The 21968-nt window shown below is 33.2% G+C and overlaps 2 protein-coding genes and 1 non-coding gene across 3 annotated transcripts; all 3 read left to right on the top strand.

Moving 5' to 3' along the window:
• The first annotated feature begins 946 nt into the window (after nucleotides 1–946).
• On the top strand, nucleotides 947–2927 carry LOC144845214 (aggrecan core protein-like). The gene is made up of 4 exons (XM_078702396.1): nucleotides 947–1245; nucleotides 1462–1486; nucleotides 1749–2862; nucleotides 2899–2927. Exons 1-3 carry the CDS (start codon nucleotides 961–963, stop codon nucleotides 2666–2668), a joined length of 1230 nt encoding a protein of 409 aa, XP_078558522.1. The 5' UTR covers nucleotides 947–960; the 3' UTR covers nucleotides 2669–2862; nucleotides 2899–2927.
• A 10624-nt stretch (nucleotides 2928–13551) lies between these two features.
• Nucleotides 13552–18462, top strand: LOC144844316 (serine/threonine-protein phosphatase 2A catalytic subunit beta isoform). The gene is made up of 7 exons (XM_078701163.1): nucleotides 13552–13767; nucleotides 14840–15049; nucleotides 15328–15501; nucleotides 15767–15856; nucleotides 16334–16495; nucleotides 16779–16897; nucleotides 17248–18462. Exons 1-7 carry the CDS (start codon nucleotides 13660–13662, stop codon nucleotides 17318–17320), a joined length of 936 nt encoding a protein of 311 aa, XP_078557289.1. The 5' UTR covers nucleotides 13552–13659; the 3' UTR covers nucleotides 17321–18462.
• A 3352-nt stretch (nucleotides 18463–21814) lies between these two features.
• Trnan-guu (transfer RNA asparagine (anticodon GUU)) lies at nucleotides 21815–21888 on the top strand. Its single transcript has one exon. It is a non-coding gene; the product is annotated as a tRNA-Asn (tRNA).
• Nucleotides 21889–21968: the final 80 nt, after the last annotated feature.

The following is a 21968-nucleotide window of genomic DNA, read 5'->3' as shown; positions in this document are numbered from 1 at the left end:
CGGTTAAATGCAGCATGGACACGTTATTAAATCAATATTGCTTACCTTGACTGTATTCTATACTTGTACTTTTGTATGTTAAACTAACATTTTAAACTGGATGGTGGGTTTGATGGTTTAATTGTATTGTATTTCATTTGTCTTTTACCTTAATTCAATTTCAACTCATGTTTGTTATGTGTGTTTGACATGAATAAACAAAGGAAATAAATGAACTAAAGTTATATTAATGTAAATGTATCTTCTTTTATACATATATTTGAAACAGTAAACAATCAATCTCTAGGCAGGAATTTTTACTGGGTTTTATTACAGCGTTTTTTCTACAAAAGGGGCAAATGGTCATAGGCAAGGTTATTAAAGCTTTAGGTCTAACTATCATTTCTGCTGATATTGTCTAGTTTGAAAAAGGCACTTTATGAAAAAGCCCTGTCTACGGGCTTGCATAATTCCTGAATTCAGCTATACCGAACGACACGGACTAAACATTGCCATTTTTAAAAATTGAAAATGACTTCGCTATAATCTTTTGTACTGACAAACGCGACACCAATATGGTGTTTTGTACGTCAATACAGAATCTGAGAGGTTATTAGAAATGTTTGAACAGGCGATCTGAATCCACAATTTCTGTATTAGATTTAGAAAGAAAGAAAAAATTGAAGGTTTATTAGATTTAGGTCTATTCAAATTAAAATATTAAATTACAGTTCAACAATGATTTCAACGAAGAACGGTACAATGTAAATACACAAATCATCAATCATCAATGTATATCTTTATAGTACCACAATTTACAATATTGATTTTGTACGAACATGACGATTTACTATACCAATGAATACTAAATGTAAAAATCGATTTTAATTTTGATTATCACAGACAAACTCTTCTTTTTTAAAGCAGTAAGCAATAGTACATTATTTGACAAAATAGGATCATTGAGGACAGGTCAACATTATGTTTTTCCCCGTACTCTTGTGTTTAATCGTACTCTGCGGTGAATCTACTTTTGCGAGTTCTCAATTATATACAGTGATTTCACAACGTTCTCTTCTGGGCTGGAGTTACCAGCTTCTTAACATCGATCGTGCTGGATGTTTGTTGGCTTGTTCCAGGAAAGTTTACTGTTGGTCTGTTAACTACAGTAAGCAGGATCGTTTGTGCCAGATCAATAAAAATGTACAAGACAAAGCATCTACAGAAGATTTTCAACAAGAACTTTTATTTGAATACATAGAGAAGGTACTTATTCGACTTTTATTTTTGTATTTTAAACCCTATATATATTGCTTTTCATTCTTTACGTCAAAATAAAAGTTGGTACATGGAAAATACAGTAGGAACATATAATATTTTAACTATACATACATAATATAATATAAAAAAAATACAATTATAATATTCAATTTCATTGTGTAAAATATGTCTTTTAATTGTGGTATTATTTCTTATGTATAGGTATTGGATAAAAGTTTCAAGAATCGTGAGTATAGAACTAATGATTTATGTAGAATAATACATAGATAGGCCTATTTAAAATAATCTCTAATTAAAAAAAATAATTATTCAATTATATCCATAATGTGCTGTGTCTAAATTCTTTTGTATTTCAAAAATCAATACTGTTATAGCCTTATAACTGTGTTATAAGACACAAGACACAAATCATTTTCGTAGAATAAACACAATACATAACTCTCATCAATGAGATAATTGTTGATGAGCGGTTCTTTCGTCTTTTTCAGATGGTATTTATTCTAGTTCAACTACTGCTACTTACGAAGTAGCATCCAGTACGTGTACTAATAATTTAGGTTCACTTGCATCGTATGAACAACTTTACAACGCGTATCAACCACGCATGGACAACTGCATCGAAGGATGGCTGATTAGTGGTGAGATAGCCTTCACCGAAATCAGAGGAGACAAATGCACATTGAATTCACCAGATCAACGAAGTAATGCTTTTCCAGACAAGACATATGAAAGTGGCTATTATTGTTACAGGGGATATAATCAACAATTAGGTTTGTTTGATTATATTCCGACAATCCAACGAATTATAAGGCTAACAGGTTTAAATTCAGATAAACTGAACGCCAATGAAGCCGATACAAGATGCAGTACCCTCTTTGGTGGTCGGCTGGCGACTCCTTTTGAGGTTTTTAACGCATCATACTCACTAGGCGTTGATCTTTGTACAAATGGATGGTATTTGAAGGGATTGGGAGGAAATTCTTGCACAGGTAATATTCCGTCGGATTTTTGGCTTTATCCATTTGGTGACTACATTAAGCTACACGACCCATCAATGGAATATTTCGCCATGTGTTATATTCCTTTACCAAACCAGAACATCACGTTTCCAGATCCATTTCCCTCTCATCGTGTGATGAATGTACGTGGAACTGAAAGATACCAGCTAACGTACCAGGATGCAAAAGATAGATGCTCTGCTTACACTGGAGGAGCACTAGCAACACGAGCACAACTACAAGCGTCACAAATAGCTGGTTATGATTGCTGTAACGCGGGCTGGGTCGAAAGTGAAGAGGTTATTTACCCTACAACGCATGTTAGAACGGGTTGCGGGAATTATGGAATTAATAGTTGGGGATTCGAGAATCTTGAGGTTAAACGTGATGGTTATTGCTACATATTGTAGGCCCTAACAAGTGGAAACTTAATACAAATCCTTGTTCCAATAAAACCGTAACTATATAAACTGTCATGAGTGATGCAGGATGCGGCATATATTTATCTCATAAGTGCACAGTGTTGTAGATTGCACCAAGGCCGAGGCTCTGCTGATTTTTGTCATACAAATTTGAACAATTGCCATTTTCTATATTTATTCCCGTCACACACTGAACAATTTTCCATATCAGAACAAAGTCCCTCTTTGTGAATGTACGAACATACTATATATTGATATATGATGATATATATATATATATATAAACACAGTAGGCAAAGAACATTAATTCTAAACCGCCCGGTGATATTCTGATATTTAATTAATTAATTTGAAACGATAAAGTATATATATTGTTCTTATTTATTTTATGTATAGTTAATTATTTAGTGTACCAATCATGTATAAAATTACACATATTTTAATTACAGTATTATTAATATTTGTACCGTTGCACTTATAAACATTCATTATTTGTATATGTTACCAACCGAATATATACAATTGTTAATAAGGTACACCTTAACTGACTAAATCTAGATACAAATAATTATGGGATTTCTATCAATGTTAGTTGCAGAATTGGGTGATGACTAATATTTGTTTATTATTTCATATAAATACGGTAATTATACATATTATTCTGTATTTTTCTACTACATTTGTTGCATGTTTTTGAAAACTGTTTATCTATTCTTTAATTACTTTTTGTATCGGAAAAGATTACCATAATTAAATTGAAGGTCTATAATTATTATTAGCATTATTTTAATATAAACATGACAATACAATAGGAATTATACAACATGAATTGTTAAAATAATACAACTTATCTAAATCATTTTTTATGGCAATCAACAAATGATTAATTTTATTTAGTCTTACATTAATAGTCACAGGAGTGATTGGTTAGTAGATGTAGCAATCTAATTACAAAAGCGTGGCTCCAACTACACGTTTAGTATTGATTAGTTGCTATGACGACCATCCAATCTACCTGAAGCAACATCATTATTAGTGCAGGCTATCTGATGTAGTAACAACAATATTGATGTATTTGGATTTCGTCCGAAACCTTCTGAAAAATAACCAATTATACACTATTTCTTTAATTATTATATTATTATTATTGTGTTTGTTTTATAATCCATGAATTTAATATGGATGACTAGTTTTTTTAATATTTTAAAGGTCATTATATCTGAATATTATGAACAAACAAAATATTATTAAGTTTAATGTACATTACAATAACAACTTTAGCGTAAATAATACAAATCTGGATGCAATCAGCAACACGCCTGATAGGATTAATTATCTCGATATGAAATGAATACCGTTATTAAAAATATTGTCTAGTGGAATCATTAAAGTTTAGGCTACTATCAATAATGGTGATTTACTGCAGATTCATTTTGATTATATCAAATATACACATTTTTTTAAACCAATAAACACTGCGGCAACTTATTTCAGAAGGACAAACATTATGTATTTTATCGTGCTATTTTCCCCCGTTTTTCTCTGTATTGAGGCTGCTTTTGCAAGTTCTCATCTATATACAGTGATTTCACAACGTTCTCTTCTGGGCTGGAGTTACCAGCTTCTTAACATCGATCGTGCTGGATGTTTGTTGGCTTGTTCCAGGAAAGTTTACTGTTGGTCTGTTAACTACAGTAAGCAGGATCGTTTGTGTCAAATCAATAAAAATGTAAAAGACAAAGCATCTACAGAAGATTTTCAACAAGAACAGTTTGAATATATAGAAAAGGTACCACAGTTAATCACTTTTCTTATTAATTTCATTATTTCCAATACTACAGCCTTTCTATGGCATCATAGGGTCTTCTTATTGAAGTCCAATATATAACATTATCAACAAATACATTTTTTACGTCATTATTTCAGTGCATAAAGTTGTTTTTTAATGCTTTATTTTAGATATTGGACGAAAGTTTTAAGAATCGTGAGTATTATAATATTTGTTTGATAAAATGAATCACCGGGTTACAGACGTAATGACATTTCAGAACAAACTAATCTCTTCATAATTAATGTATGGCAAAAATACATATTTGAATTAATCAATGGGGTGGGTCAAACTTAAAATCTGTCTGACTTATATTACTCCCCACCCCCCCCCCCCCCCCACCCCACCCCACCTGATTATTTCATGTATTATTATCCTGTATGTTATTATATTGTGGACATAAATTTAATCGAAATTGAAATATATTAGCAACACGTATTTCTGCCATCAATGGGAAATTAAAAACTCAATAACCAATAACAGACCTAATTCGTTTTAATTTAAGTTTTAATACGTTTTTATTTTACTTTTCCATTGAAAATCATCTCATCTAGGCCTGGGTTCTTTTCTTCATATTGCAATATATTTCTTTCTTCTCTTTATTGATTTGTATGTAAAGTGCCCATTCCATCCATAATAACTGAATATCAGGTTTTACATTTACATACAAATAATTTTAAACATATACTTTAGCACAACAAATGTGAATATTATAATCTTAGATAATCTTCAAATGATCTGGTGATGTGTAAAAACTAAGATCTTCTTTTTTAGATGGTATACATTTTATTCCAACTAAAACCAATACGGCTTACGACATAGCCTCCAGTACGTGTACCAATAACCTAGGTTCGCTTGCATCGTATGAACAACTTTACAACGCGTATCAACCACGTATGGACAACTGCATCGAAGGATGGCTGATTAGTGGTGAGATAGCCTTCACCGAAATCAGAGGAGACAAATGCACATTGAATTTACCAGATCAACGAAGTAATGTGTTCCCAGACAAGACATATGAAAGTGGCTATTATTGTTACAGGGGATATAATCAACGATTAGATTTGTTTGATTACATTCCAAAAACCCAACGAATTATAAGGCTAACAGGTTTAAATTCAGATAAACTGAACGCCAATGATTCAGAGGCAAGATGCAGTACCCTCTTTGGTGGTCGACTGGCGACTCCTTTTGAGGTGTATAATGCATCATACTCGCTAGGTGTTGATCTTTGTACTAAGGGATGGTATTTGAATGAATTGGGAGGGAACTCTTGCACAGGCAATATTCCATCGGAATTTTGGCTTTATCCAACAGGTGGTCACATTAAGTTATACGCTCCATCAAAAAGGTATTTCGCCATGTGTTATATTCCTTTACCAAACCAGAACATCACGTTTCCAGATCCATTTCCCTCTCATCGTGTGGTGGCCTTACGCGGAACTGAAAGATACCAGCTAACGTACAATAATGCAAAGAATAGATGCTCTGCTTACACTGGAGGATCACTAGCAACACGAGCACAAGTACAAGCGTCACAAATAGCTGGTTTTGATTGCTGTAATGCGGGCTGGGTCGAAAGTGGAGAGGTTATTTACCCTATAACGTATGCTAGAGATAATTGCGGAAATGGTCCTGGAATTATGAGTTGGGGGTTTAAAAGTTTTGATTCGACATATGACGGTTTTTGCTACATTCAAGATCTCACTAATCTTTAAAAATAAGCATACGCATTTTAAATCCATTAGTAGGCCTAATTAATGAGATAAAAGGAAGTTTTGTGAATTGAATGATAATGATTTAAACAATGAACAGCAAAGAATGCATGGTATTAGTAATCATTCTGTTGTTAATTCGCTAAATTTTCGTGTAAGCGGTGTGAGACCTTTTGGTAGAGCGCCTCAAAATATTCATTATTAACATATAAAGACAAAATTAGGTTAGCCTCTAGTTATCGATTAGTGTGAGATTTTGTTTCTTCAGAAACTGAAAATTGCAAATCTAAATGAAAGGTCCTATCTGTTCAATTAATTTTCGTAAATAGTTCAAGAGGCTAATTATTATATCATTTAACTAGCTGTAGAGATATGAGTGTATCTATATTTATTTTCTCTATCATGAAGTAGGCCTATTTGAATTCCTGTGTTGCTCTTCCAATTTAGTAAGGCATAGTGTGATGTTTTTATCAGCAATAACAGTAACGTAACAGTGGTAAATGTTTTTTAAAACTTGTAATCGGGGTTGCAAACTTTCAGAAGACATAACTTAACTCCGTAATATTAGTATAATTAGCTAAACATTCGTCATTACTATAGTTGTCATTAGTTTTGTTAGACTAACTTAAGATATAACGAAATTAGAAATGTTACTTGTATTATTATTGTTGTTGTTAATTATATACAAAAAAGTAATTTTACCTATATAATAAAAGCTTTTATCTATAAATATATTGATCATCCTCAAGACCTAAATTTATCATAATCTTATTGAAGTTAACCAAAACGTATAATGGTAAGTGTATTAGTAATTAGTTAAATGGTCTGCGTTATTACGCCTACATTTCGTCAATATTTTATGGTTTGTTGCAATAAAGAAATAAATAATGTAAACTTGTATAGTTATTATCTTATTGTTGTGTAAAAATAATCATAAAATAAATACATTTAACATATCTATCTAACTTATGAAATAAAAATTACAGTTTGTCAATAAAATTTATGAATGTTTTAATAAAGAAATGGAAAATGTACAATGTATGCCAATACTATCTTATGGTTGTTTAATCATACTATAAGCATAAAATAAGTAATTAGTTAAGTACATTGAGCATTTATATCTCAATAACGAAGATCAATGTTTACTATACCTCTATATAATGTATACATTTATTAAATTACTGTATTCGGAATCATTTGAGTATACGGACGAGTCGAAGATCAACATGTATTTCACCGTGCTCTTTTTTTCGGTTCTACTCTGCGGTGAATCTACTTTTGCGAGTTCTCAATTATATACAGTGATTTCACAACGTTCTCTTCTGGGCTGGAGTTACCAGCTTCTTAACATCGATCGTGCTGGATGTTTGCTGGCTTGTTCCAAGAAACTGTACTGTTGGTCTGTTAACTACAGTAAGCAGGATCGTTTGTGTCAAATCAACAAAAATGTAAAAGACAAAGCATCTACAGAAGATTTTCAACAAGAACCGTTTGAATATATAGAGAAGGTATCGTATTCATTTTAAAACGTCTATTTCTTATTCGTGACCCAGATATCATGATCAAAATTAAATATAAAAGAGCCGCTAGAAATTTAGATAGTGAGCAGTATAAAGATCTATTTTAATGCGGCATTGTTATTTTTTATGTATAGGTATTGGATGAAAGCTTCAAGACTCGTGAGTATATAATTGTTTTTTCCAGAAAAGGTTACAGAGATATTATAGTACAGTGTTTGTAAATAAATATATATAGCGCTTTCAAAATTCTTAACTTTATCAAAAACTAGGCCTATAATTATTTCCACAAATAAAGTTTATTGGCTTACCTAAACTTACTTTTATAATATCAATCAATCAATATGGTTCATAAAAAATAGAATTAATACAAATATATCTGTATGTATTCGTATCTTCGTTTATACATTTTCTTTTATACAACATATTTCTCCGAAATGAAAATTTGTTAAAAAGTAGAATATAACAATAAATAAATAAATAAATAACGAAAACATTAAGCCAAATGTTTAGATCTAATTTGATTAACAAAAAACAATGAAAACTGTTATTAATCAAACCAAGTACTCTTAGAACAGTTTCGAAACTCTTTGTGCTATTTCTAGTATCGGTACAAACAACTATTATGTTGGATTCGAACTATAAGGTTGTATGCGTTTCTGTTTCAAAAATATCCATGTCACTTTATTTATAGTTCCAGCTTCCATATACAAAAAGAGCTAACTTTATTATTTGTTTCCAATTTTAATTGTTAACGTGATTCCAACAAAAACAACACCAACTACAGAAAAACAACAACATCCTATAATGTCATCTGCTGGTTACACTAAGTTCCTATAAATTATTTTAGAGCAATATGAAAAAATAAATAAGCGGGTTTTTTTTGGGATGGTATGTTTCGCTTTAAGGAAACTTTGTATGGAATGATTGTCATTAGCCCTTGTTAAATATCGTATATAATTGCAATACATTTTTCTTAACTGTTCGACTAAGAAATCGAAACAGATATTTATTCAAGAGAATCGCACACAAATACACTATATTTAAGCCCCCATCCTTGTACGTACGAACAAACTACTATGGACAAAACTGGACATTACACATGTATTCCGACCTTTAGATTTGATATTATTTTCTAAAAACTGTGAATTAAGTAGAATTTTTTTTTTTAAGATATTGTTTATACTGATCTGTCATTCTATTCAAAATTTCGGAATGCAAATTTTAAGTTCAGTTTATTTATCAATCCTAGACTTTTTCTTTTCAGATGGTATTTATCCTAGTTCAACTAATGCTGCTTACGAAGTAGCATCCAGTACGTGTACCAATAACCTAGGTTCGCTTGCATCGTATGAACAACTTTACAACGCATATCAACCACGCATGGACAACTGCATCGAAGGATGGCTGATTAGTGGTGAGATAGCCTTCACCGAAATCAACGGAGACAAATGCACATTGAATTCACCAGATCAACGAAGTAATGTGTTCCCAGACAAGACATATGAAAGTGGCTATTATTGTTACAGGGGATATAATCAACAATTAGGTTTGTTTGATTATATTCCAAAAACCCAGCGAATTATAAGGCTAACCGGTTTAAATTCAGATAAACTGAACGCCAATGAAGCCGATACAAGATGCAGTACCCTCTTTGGTGGTCGGCTGGCGACCTCCTTTTAACGCATCATACTCACTAGGTGTTGATCTTTGTACAAGTGGCTGGTTCTTGAGAGGATTGTGGGGTAATCCTTGCTCGGGGAATACTCCATCAACATTTTGGAATTATCCAACTGGTAACTACATTTGGTTTTACGACCAATCAACAAAATCGTTTGCAATGTGTTACATTCCTTTACAAAACCAGAGCATCACGTTACCAGATCCTTTTCCCTCTCATCGTGTGATGTTCGTCAGTGGTGCTGCACAATACGAGCTTACAAAACAGGATGCCGAGAATAGATGCGCTGATTACGGTGGAACACTAGCATCACCAGGACAACTAGGAGATGCACAATCGGCCGGTTATGATTATTGTAGCTATGGATGGGTTTCAACTGGGGGGAAGGTCATGTACCCTGTTGTGCGTTCTAGGACGGGTTGCGGTAGTCAACCAATGATGAGTAAGAATATCCGGAGTGGAGCTAAATACGATGGTTATTGCTACATACCATGAGTATTGTAGCAAGTGGCAACCTCAGGATGGTATGATGCGAACACGCCTTTCAGAAATCCTGGATCATCCATGGAATTTACTAGTTTCGGAGAAGATTTAAGTCTCTTTCAAGATGACCAACACCGCTTGTGTGAATGGTCACAGAAGTGGGGATTGGAACTCAAATTTTAAGAGAGCTCATATTATTGTTTTATTATTGATTATACCATTACTGATAATTGTATTGAAAGCGTTCCTACTCAAAAAGATCTTGGAGTTTATGTTGACTCTAAACTTAATTTTTCTGTTCCTATTTAAACAGTTAAAAGTCAAGTTAAAATGGCAAACCGTATGTTGAGGCTCATGTGGAGAAAGTGTAAAGATCTTCACCCGCAAACCAAAATGTCTCTTTATCAGACGTTAATTCGATCTTCTCTTGATTTCGGTTCTGTTATTAATTTATAATTCAATTAGTTTGGTTCATGCCAATCGTATAGAAAAGTTCCGTCTTGAATCAAGCAAACTAAGCAAATTAATTCAGTTACTGTAAATGTTTATCACCTAAATTACGAACTCGAACTTACCTTGATCTTCTTTATAATTCTGTACATAGTAATTTTGATTGTAATTTTGACCCAACATTGCGTATTTGATCTTACAGAAACACTCCGCCCCCATTCGGCATCATCTTTACAATGTTCTACATTTATTCCTAATTCTGACGTGTATTTGTGTTCTTAAAATTGAATCCACAGAAAAAAACTACTGACTGAACCAAAATTGAAGTGACCCAGTACTATTGTCATAGTGTCCTCTCCCTACATCTGGTAATGTCGTGGAAACGACCTCAATCCTGTGACAGAGACATTGTGTGGTTTCCACGGCATCACCAGATGCATTGACTTGCTTGTGTAGTGACTTGCTTGTGTGGTGGAAAGGGGGACGTATTACTCTGTGAACCCCAAACACAGTAGCATATAGCTTTTCCACCACGACCAGCATGGGGTTTGAACCCATGACATCCGTGTTGTTAACACGACGCTGCTCAGCCGACTGAGCTAAACGGTCATCTTGGATATAAACAGATTAATACCAGCTTTGACGGTCATGAAATTTATGACGTAACGATGAATTAATTAATATGAAGTACGTATAAATAGACTATTGTCAGCTGCGATTTCTACCGTCATATTAATGCATAGTCATGATGCATACATAATCACTATCGTTATAATAATCTCTATTAATGGGGCCATAGACATTTTGCCACCGGCAGTCTGTTGCCAGCACATCAAAAATGCACAAATTACCCATGGTGGGGCCTGTGGCAAAGCGAATTTTGTTAACACCCCTGGCTGGAAATGGTACTCTCGCACGTAAAAATTATGATAAATGGCACCTCTAGTTGTTGGCAAAACGATCGTAGCCGGCCAGCTACTTTTTCCGCCGGTAAACACATTTGCGTTCAATGCTATACACTTGGTTCCCACTAGGACGCAACGCAGGACGTAGCCGCAACACAAACGAGTTGACCAATGACAAGCATCAGTCGAATAATCCATCGCTTGTGATTGGTCAACTCACTTACGTTGCGTTACGTCCTTGTCTTGCGTCTTAAGTGGGAACCAAGCATAAACGTCAAGGGGTTCTCTGGCTGGGAGTGTAATTTGGGATGGACCTGTTTTTACTGTTCTTTCTATTATTCTAATGTTTATTGTAATAGTTCCCACCGCCGGTACATCAAAGTTCGCAGTTTTTCAGTCAAGTTACACACTCCTTTGCAAACTACAGAAAAATAGCGTCGTAGAACCAGTTGGTGGGTTATTAAATCCACGTCCTAAAAGGGGATTCCCCACTTGTATATTAACAACGAACTATGCGTCAAAAGCGTCCATTGCCTCGTCGTCGATTCCCAAATGTGACTACGCTACGGACTCGCAGCACGTCAACATAGGGAAAAACTGTAGATGTAAAATATAATCAGTGTTGTAGATTCTACAAAACTGAGAACATTTCACATAATTATGTATACACTGATCTATATATATATATAGATCAGTGTATACTTGATAAAAAGTTTCAGTATCGGAAACAATTTCGCGACCCATCAATTGGACGGTACGGTAATTTTTAACTTTAATTACTGTTGTCCATTCATCGTATATTTAAAAGACCTTTTTATGACAATTTTACAATGTTAAAAGTTTTCTGTGGTCTTTTAATATTGTAGTATAATCATGCCCTAACTACGGTATTGTATTGATTAAAAGTGCGGACCGTAGTACACTAAACAACCGGCCGGGTCAAATTTCTTCGGTGCGAATTATTATACTATACTTGCATTACTAGTAATGCAAGTATAGTTGTATTGAATTTATGAAACAGAAATATATGTATTGTAACAAATATATAAAATGATATATGTATTGTAAAAATCAATTTCATGTCTGCAATATAACTTATAGCTATTCGTCAAGTTCCCTATGTATTTTCGTGTGCAATTCATGGGGAAAGTGTAAACATTGTGTTTTATGAATATTTGCTGGTTATAAAAACCCATGTTGTCAAATTTATAAAATTTATCTTTGACCTCTGACCTAAATTTGAATAGTTTGACCCATTGAAAACAAAATGGCCATATCTTTGCAATACTTAGACTAAATGAAATAATTTTAGTGTCAAATTATGTAGAAGATGCATATTAATATTCGTTCTAATGGAAAAGTTTGTCCAAAAATGGACATTTTTGCCATTTTTGACATTTGACCTACATATCATATAACTCCGTAACTAAAAGTTGGACAAACTTTAAATAGGGCTCAAATTAATCTGAAGTTATATGTTTCTATTCAGTCTAATACAAACTTTTTCAAGAAAGTGATCTAAAATCTTTTTATTGACCTTGACCTGCACTGGTAGTACACATTTCTATAATCTCAAAAACTATTGGCTGTAAAAGATTTTATTTTGTGAAATTGTTCGAAAATTTACATTTATTATTATGTTGTAGGCTATAATAACAATATTTTATAAAAATGTAAAAGAATTCTATTTATAATCACTAACTTTGTAATTTATTAACATCACTAGCGTTTGTTATAGTATTGAAATGTGTTATATTTGCTGATTTTAAGCACTTAACATGAATTTATTAGAATTATATGTGTATTTAATATAAAATTTTATTTTTTTGATATAAAGAAAATTGAATTATCTATCAAATAAGCCTATACCTCTTCGGTGCGAATTATTATGCTACCCATTACTAGTAAGTATAGTTAGTTATTACTGAATTGTATTGCATTTATGAAACAGAAATATATGTATTGTTAAAAATATATCAAATAATATATGTATTGTAAAAATAAATCTGAGACTATTTCATGTCTGCAATATAACTTTATAGCTATGCTGATTTTTATAGTTTGGTTAAAACAGTTGTATATCTTGTGTCAAATACCAAGTATCGAAAAATCCATCGAATCATTTTGTTAATAATCTTTGAGACTGAATAACTAATTAATAGCTGAGTAGACAGGCCTACCGGAAAAACATCAGAGCCATTATTAATTCTGACTCTCTAAAAACATTTTTAAAACAGGCCATACTGCCACCAACGGCAGTTCCGCATGACGTAATATCGCCATTTTGTCTTAACATTCAACCGCTCCTTTCCCCTTTAATAAACGACACCGAAAATTGACAACAAATTGATGCGAGTGCAGTTTAAAAACTTCCAAACAATATAAATAATTCTCAAAATCATGACAGCTGCAGACAAGAATTCTGCTAAAGAGTATGACGGTTGGATTGAGCAATTAAATGAATGTAAACAGTTACAAGAAAGTCAAGTAAAACAGCTCTGTGAAAAGGTAATTTTTTTCTTGATCATACGGCCTAGCCTAGGCCCTCTAGGGCCTAGCCTAATTAGGCAGGCCTTGGCTGGGCCTAGCGGTTGTGTCATTGCTAGCTAGTTAGGCCGAGTACCGTGTAGTTCCGTGGTCAAGCTTAGGCTAGGCTAGGCTAGCTACGGCGGCAGTAGAAAACTAATAGTAGCCTAACTAGCCTAGTTTTAAATAACAATATAAATTAGGCCTAGAGAGACTAAAAAGACTTTACCATTAAATTAATAATTATAGGCCCACTCCAGTCGGATGGCTGAGACTCGAGAGCAGTTACTACTAGGCCTAGTTCCCAGACTCGCATAGTAGCCCATAAACCTTTTCTTTATTTTAAATTGAATTGTGAATAACCCCATACTGTGTATGTAGAATTTTAAATTACAGAATACAGTAGTTTTTAAAGAATTGGTAGGCCTATTAGGCTAGGCTACACTGTAACGATTACTGTATATCCCACTAAATGTTATTTCTTGATTTCTCAACAACTTTTTCGTAATAGTAATTAAAATGTATGAATTTGCGTTAAATAATAAAGTAAAGGTCATCCACTGAAGTGCTACACTGTACCTCCCTGATTGAAGAATATATTTACAAAACGCAGCAGGGACATTAGTGTACTATGAACTTTGGACCAATAAAATATTGATTGCATCATGTATAACAATTTAAATTAACCTATTGATCAATGAATCACTCACTCAGTACACTAATAATTTGTTGCGAACTAAAATATAAAAAGAATAGCACAGTAATAATTTCTATTATCTTTTAATAATACTATATTTGAATGCACAGCTTTTCCTTAAAAGGGTAGCTCCGGATCTAAAATCTCTACCATAATATTAGTATATATACCTTTGCTACAACATTGATATATTTGTCAATTGTAAAGCAGTGAAATCATCTTACCTTTTGAAGTAAAGTATTTTACTGTGTTCTCATTTCCCCAGAGCTACCAACTTTACATTTATGTATTGTCAAACATACTTTACTACTGTAGTATATTTTATTATTGAAGTTGAAAATTCTAATTTATCGTCAGGCTAAGGAAATCCTTACCAAGGAATCTAATGTGCAAGAAGTAAAATGTCCAGTGACCGTATGCGGAGATGTTCACGGTCAGTTCCATGATTTGATGGAACTATTTAGAATCGGTGGTAAATCACCAGATACTAATTATCTATTCATGGGTGATTATGTTGATCGTGGCTATTATTCAGTTGAAACTGTCTCACTTTTAGTTACCCTGAAGGTAAGTACAAGACTATTGTTTTGTTTAAAAGATATATTGTCCCCCTGAATAAATAATATTTTTGAATATGCCATAACATACAGTAATAGTTTGGGGGTTTTGAATTTAGCTGCTTTTTCATGTTTTTGGGGGACAATACATCTTTAAATAAATATTTGCTAATATCTTTAAATTATAATACAAGGATATACTATTTATAGTATGTTGTTACTTGATTGCAATGCATTAATATTGTAAATGTTAATTCCAAAATTTATTATTATTTTTGTTTATTACAGGTTCGATTTCCAGAGAGAATTACCATCCTTCGAGGAAACCATGAAAGCAGACAAATCACACAAGTTTACGGATTCTATGATGAATGTTTAAGAAAATATGGTAACGCAAATGTGTGGAAATATTTTACAGATCTATTTGATTTCCTCCCTCTAACAGCACTTGTTGACAGTCAGGTAATTATTGTTATATATTATAATTCTTAAAGTTAATAATTATGTACAGTATGTTTAAATGTGCTGCTTACACAGCATTTTTTTTAAGTCCCTATATACAATATTAGACAGTTTTTATTTTATTTATTTTTATTTTATTTCAACAATATACAATAAAGGTGGTTCATCCAGCCAAAGCTGATTATTAGGGACCCTCACAGAAATACATTATGACAAGACATAAACATGTAACAATTTTTTAATTCTTTTTTTGTCATCTCTACAGATATTCTGTTTACACGGTGGCTTATCACCTTCAATTGACACATTGGATCACATCAGAGCATTGGATCGGTTACAAGAAGTTCCACATGAGGTAGGACTATTTTTCAAATTATTTTACTTGGTTGATAACATGGTAAAAATTCAGGGCCAGTCAATCAATCATCGTTCCTGGTGGGCTAGTGAAAACTGAGGACTAGTTTCAACCAATGCAATCTATCAACAGGACACTGAGCTCTCACCTCGCTAAGATAGGAACAGTCCTTTGATCTTATGTCTGCGGCGCTCGGTGTCTGTTAAAGGGCGCGGAACTGATTGTGTCGCAGCCACAGATAGACCCTTTAATCTCCGGAGCTCAGCATCCTTGTTTCAACCATGTATCTTCCCATTCTATGATGTTGGAAATGTGCGTGTAATGAGAATTCATACATGGACAGAAAATACCATCTGTGTGAAATAAGCTTTGTTGTGTGTTGTATTATGCAAAGTAACTGGCCATCAGTCTTGCATAAAATACTTTGTTAATATTCTGTTTTGATTAATTTCAACCAATGCTTTCTCGATTTTCCAGGGACCAATGTGCGACCTTTTATGGTCTGACCCAGATGACCGTGGTGGCTGGGGTATATCACCAAGAGGTGCTGGTTACACCTTTGGACAGGACATTTCTGAAACTTTTAATCATACTAATGGACTTACTCTTATATCAAGGGCTCATCAACTAGTTATGGAAGTGAGTCCAAACACATTTTCAAATATATTATTTTGTTTGATATCATTATTGGCTTGCCATAAATAATTAAACATGTGTATGATTTTTGTGGGCATGTCCCACTTTTATTTCATTTGCATAATAGAGAACTTTCTTTCTTCTCTGTTTTTTCTATATATTGTTGATAATAACACTAATTTTGGCTTCTGCACACCAGTAAAGAGACTATTCTACATTGTGCAAGACCATTTTACATTCACTTTGTGGTACATCATTAATTCTATTTTACTTTTGTCATATACAGGGATACAATTGGTGTCATGATAGAAATGTGGTAACCATTTTCAGCGCACCCAACTATTGTTACAGATGTGGAAACCAAGCAGCTATAATGGAACTTGACGATGCACTTAAATATTCATTGTAAGTCCTAAAAATCACTCCTGGTCTATATATATAGTATATTAGTTAGTTCTGAGCAAAAGATTGTGAATTGAAATAACACAGACCTCTCCATTTCTAATCTTTAAATGTGGCTTCATTATATGGCTCTGGATAAATTATTGCACCCTCTATAGAACTTGGTTAATTATCTAAAGCTCTGTCTACACTATCAAAAATGTGATGTGCCTGTATATGGACATGATCACTGCCGTATTTGGGCACATCACACTTTTTTTGTCAAACTAGTTTAGACAGAGCTTTATTTCTTTAGTAAAATTAAGTATATGACATAGACAGTTGTTCAATTTGGTCTTTTTTTGTCATTTCAGCTTACAGTTTGACCCAGCACCACGTAGAGGAGAACCACATGTGACAAGACGCACTCCAGACTACTTCCTTTAAACACAACATCAAGATTAAACTGGCAAAATCTGCTCCAAAGTCTGTTTAAAAGAAATCTATTAAAATGCTCTGTAATGGTGTAGCACAGTGAACAAGTGTTTAACAGCAAACAGTTTTAATATGAAAACAGGTATTGGAAAGCACTTGACAATTCTGTTTCCAAAAGTATGTCATTCTATATATCTATTACACGTGGTTAAAAGTAGTTGAAACTGTTTAGTATAATTATCCATATCAGAGAATTCAACATTTTTGTTGTGCGATTATTTGGTTTGTTTCTAGTGAAATGGGAGTTTGTAAATTGTATTGCTAATTGTTTGTAATGACCCATTCCATGTAAGATTATACCCTTTTGTTCCTCACCATATCTTGTTTTTGTCAAAAGTTGTGAAAGCCGGCTGTCTTCCTACACAATACCATTTGGGGTGAATATCAATACTTATAGCAGCAAATAATTGGTGTTAGTTATTGGTATATCATTGTGTAGCCTTTACCAAACTGTGTTACTTCTTTAAATATAAAATCTATTTAATATAATTAATGAGGTTGGATGCAGGAACAATAAAATGCACAGAAATAAACTACAGAAATATTGGGCTGTCCGCTAAAATACTTTTACCGTATAATGTTATGTTTTTATGTGTAGATTAAGTTGCAGTAAACAAGATGATACAATCAATTTTGTATGTGTATAATTATTTCATCCCTAGATTTGATATGAAAATGGGAAATGCCCTTTTTTTTTACCTTGGTTGCAACTAGATTAAATGAATATCCTTGAGATTATCGTTATTCCTCTACAGGTTTTCTACGTTATTTTTAATTCTGTTGTGTATGCTATATCACAAAGTATTTTGGAAACTAATTCTCAATATGGTAACATTTATATCAAGGATTTTCTGGTTAAAAAACAGTCATTTAGTTGGCGTTTTTAATGGCATCTACAGCTACTAATCTAATTTTTATACATAGTGGTATTAAGTAAGCTTGCATGCATGATACATACGTGTGATTTTTTTTTCAAAGCATGATTGGAGGGTAGTACAAATGGCTTCATGTGCGATTGAGGCCTTTTAAAATGTGCATACAAATTCTATTTCTGTCGTAATAAATGTGAGATACTCTTTTTTCGTTGAAAGTAATAGTTTTGTATTTTACATTTTGATGGTGTACATGTCTCCAACGACTTTTTGTGTCGTCAGAGCTACTGGAGGTCTCTAAGGATTACTGGTTGAGCCCTGAACATTTTTCTTGACGTGTATCCCCTTCGATTGCTATAATTTAAATCATATTATTATATATTATATATATATTATTCAAGCATTTTTAAAACTACTACTATTTAATCTTCGTTTTCACGACGCGAAATATTCTCAAATGCCACCGAACATGCGCAGAATGACTTTCTCGATAGTTGCGTAGTCCGTGGCGCTGAAACGAAGTCGACTATGGTTATTTAACCTACTGTAATACAATGTTTTTTTCTTATAAATGTATTGTAAATAGTTTTTAATCATTCTATAGAAAGATTTTATAGTTTGTTTTTTGGAATTACTAATACAATAATAACAATAGACATCTATGCTTTGGTCGTTAAAACGTCTTCTCAGTTTCAAGCCTATTCATTCTTTTCAAGCCACATAAAGCCCTTATAACCACATCTACATCTATAAGCTACTGCTGCATGTTAGCACATCACGTGCATTTAAACAAGAGAAGGTGTAACTTCTGACTCAATTGTGGATCAACTACAGTACATTGATTTGTGTATTGTTGATCTAGACACTGTTGTAGATCATTCTAGTGTAGACCTATAGACATTCGGACTTTCTTATCGTGTCCCTGTGTAAAATAGATCGATAATTTAACGATTGTTTTTACTATTACGATTAACGTGTAGGAACGTCTATTGCCTGATTATGGCATGGATAACAGAAGTGATTTGTTTTTTCAGCAACTTATTGTTAGCATACTGACTAAAGGTTGCTCGTTTTATTAAGTGCTTCTCAGTCAAGTTCGGTGGCTGCATTAGAAGAAAATGGAACATGAACCTGGAAATTCGTATCGTCAAATTCTCGACAAACTAAAGAAACATTCGAACCGGATATTTTCGAAAACTTATGCTCGAAATCGAACTTACGAGCCACACTTATCGACTGTGCTACGAGAATTAGAAAAAGAACGGGATTTAAATATTCGTAATTCTCATGAACAAATATGGAAAATATCATCACAAGATTGTTTGAAACCCAGATTACCAAAAAACAAACATCAACCGTTCTATTTGGGAAAACAACGCTCGATTTCTCTTCCTACCCCTGCTGAATTATCGTCTTTACTGCCGAGAGCTGTTGCTCGAAAAAAACGGGCTGCTATGACCCAATATAAACAGGTATCTAACAGAAGATTATCCACTGTTCCTGTTGATAATGTCCAGATATACCACTACAGGCAACTTGGAGAAAACGACGGTGAAAGAGAGATAACTCTTGACCATGGAGATGCTATCGACAAGAACTCCTCTTTGGACATTTCAAGTGGTAAGATCCTGAGTCTACCAGGAAATAGAACACGGAGACAATCTATTTCTGAAATTTTTACAGCGATTGATAATGTCAAAGAAGTGACTTCGTTGGCAAGACGACTTAACATTTCTAAAGACAAAACTGATGACCGCTTAGTGAATAAAACCAGGGAAGAATCTGGTAAAACCAATATAAATGGATCTCGACTATCTGCAAAACGAAAATCCCGGAAACGTATTACCTTTGAACTTGACTGTGGCAAGCCAATTAATAGCAGTGTGAGTAGAGCAACAACAAATTCAAAATCACCAAAAATATCGAATTCATCTTACTTGGAAATGTATAGAAGGCAACTTGCTGAACATACACGTAATCAAACAGAAATGTCTAATATTAGTTCCGCTGACAAACTTTCTACCTACATGCATGAGCTGCGATCAAATGCTTCGTCTGCACCACCAACAACCCGCCGCCGAGAAAAGACTCTTTTACTACCTGTACGACCAAAAACGACGGATTCGGGTTCAAAAAAATTACAAGAAAAAATGAACGTATCGATCACCGGGCGGTCTATTGCAGAACGTAATTCTCAATCAATTTATAAAAGAACCGAACCAAATTTTATGAGATCTACGACTTCATCTACTGGCAAAAAAAATAAACGTGAACATTTAAATCTGTCTAGTATTATAGAAACTCCAGTATTTATAAACTAACAAATAATTATAATTATCAATTTGTTTTGGTATTGCCTCTTATTTTAATCGTACTAATAGGCTATAGTATATATGGCTAAAATAGTCTATAGTATAAGACTAAAATAGTCTTGAATGAACTTCTGAAAACATCAATGCATTTTATTCTTAACACATTGGTTTTCAACGGATAATGTTCACTCAATGGTTATTCACATGAGTCTTTATATACAGAAGTAAGTTAATTTTAAGAATTAATTAAATAACAAGATTACAGTCCCTATGCAGTTTCATTGTTTTTTTTCCAAAGTGCTACTTAAACCAGGATGAAAGCATTGATGTTGGCTACACACAATAATGTAACAGGTATACCTTATATATGAACTAATTAAACCCGACCGTATGAGAAGAAAAGAATCGATTGAGACAAATAAAGAAGTTGTCTTATCTTTAGTCATGAGGATTTAAATTGTTAACGAAGCCTTGAAGGTGTTCTACTGATATACCGCTAAATCGATTGTCATTTACAATAGTACGCGACAGAACTGAGGTTAAAAAATGTGAAACGAATTAGGAAACTTTAACTGAAAATAACCATACAAGAATCAGATCATAAAAAACTTTCTCATGAATTTAATATGAAAAAATATTAAATTTTCAATAGTATTAATATTGTTTTCAGATATAAATAATAATTAATTTCCTTCCCTAGAAAGTTATGAAGTAAAGTGGGTCTTATTTTTTAACTTAACTGTAGGCCTACATATTTCCCTGAAATAATTTTGTTTAACAAGTTGTTAGTTATTTACCAAACAAAAGAAATCATTGGGTGTTCAGTTCAATTAGGCCTAATTTTTGGGGGTTTTTTGCGCAAAAGTGACAAAATGTCCTATTCTAAATTTGATTTTATTAATTTTTATTAATATATCTTTTAATTTACGAAAGAAAGATTTACCTTTACCCTTTTCATCAGTACACAGGCCTAATGAAAGACGGCTGGTTAATAAAAGCGTGTGTGTTACGAGGTATATTCAGAGAGCGTCATTCTGACGATGGAGCATTCTCTACTTCTCTACGGAGCGCCATTTATGCCTTTATTTACTTCCGAAATAGAAATAGTACTACGGTAACTGGTCCAGTGGATCAAGTTTAGCACCGGTGGAGCGCAGTGATATAAAATACACATAAAGTCACTGAATTTTTGTATGTTAATACACTGTGCTTTTTTATATAAATTTCACAACTTCCAAACAATAAAACATTCTAACCAATATGTCTCTGTGGCGCAATCGGTTAGCGCGTTCGGCTGTTAACCGAAAGGTTGGTGGTTCAAGCCTACCCAGGGACGATATGATTTTACTCAATTTCTATTTTATTCTTTATATAAATTTCACAAATTAAAAACAATAAAACATTCTAACCAATATG

Source organism: Antedon bifida, chromosome 6 (assembly GCF_963402885.1).
Source record: "Antedon bifida chromosome 6, ecAntBifi1.1, whole genome shotgun sequence".
Lineage (NCBI taxonomy): Eukaryota > Metazoa > Echinodermata > Crinoidea > Comatulida > Antedonidae > Antedon > Antedon bifida.
This window is presented reverse-complemented; position numbering and strand designations above follow the sequence as displayed.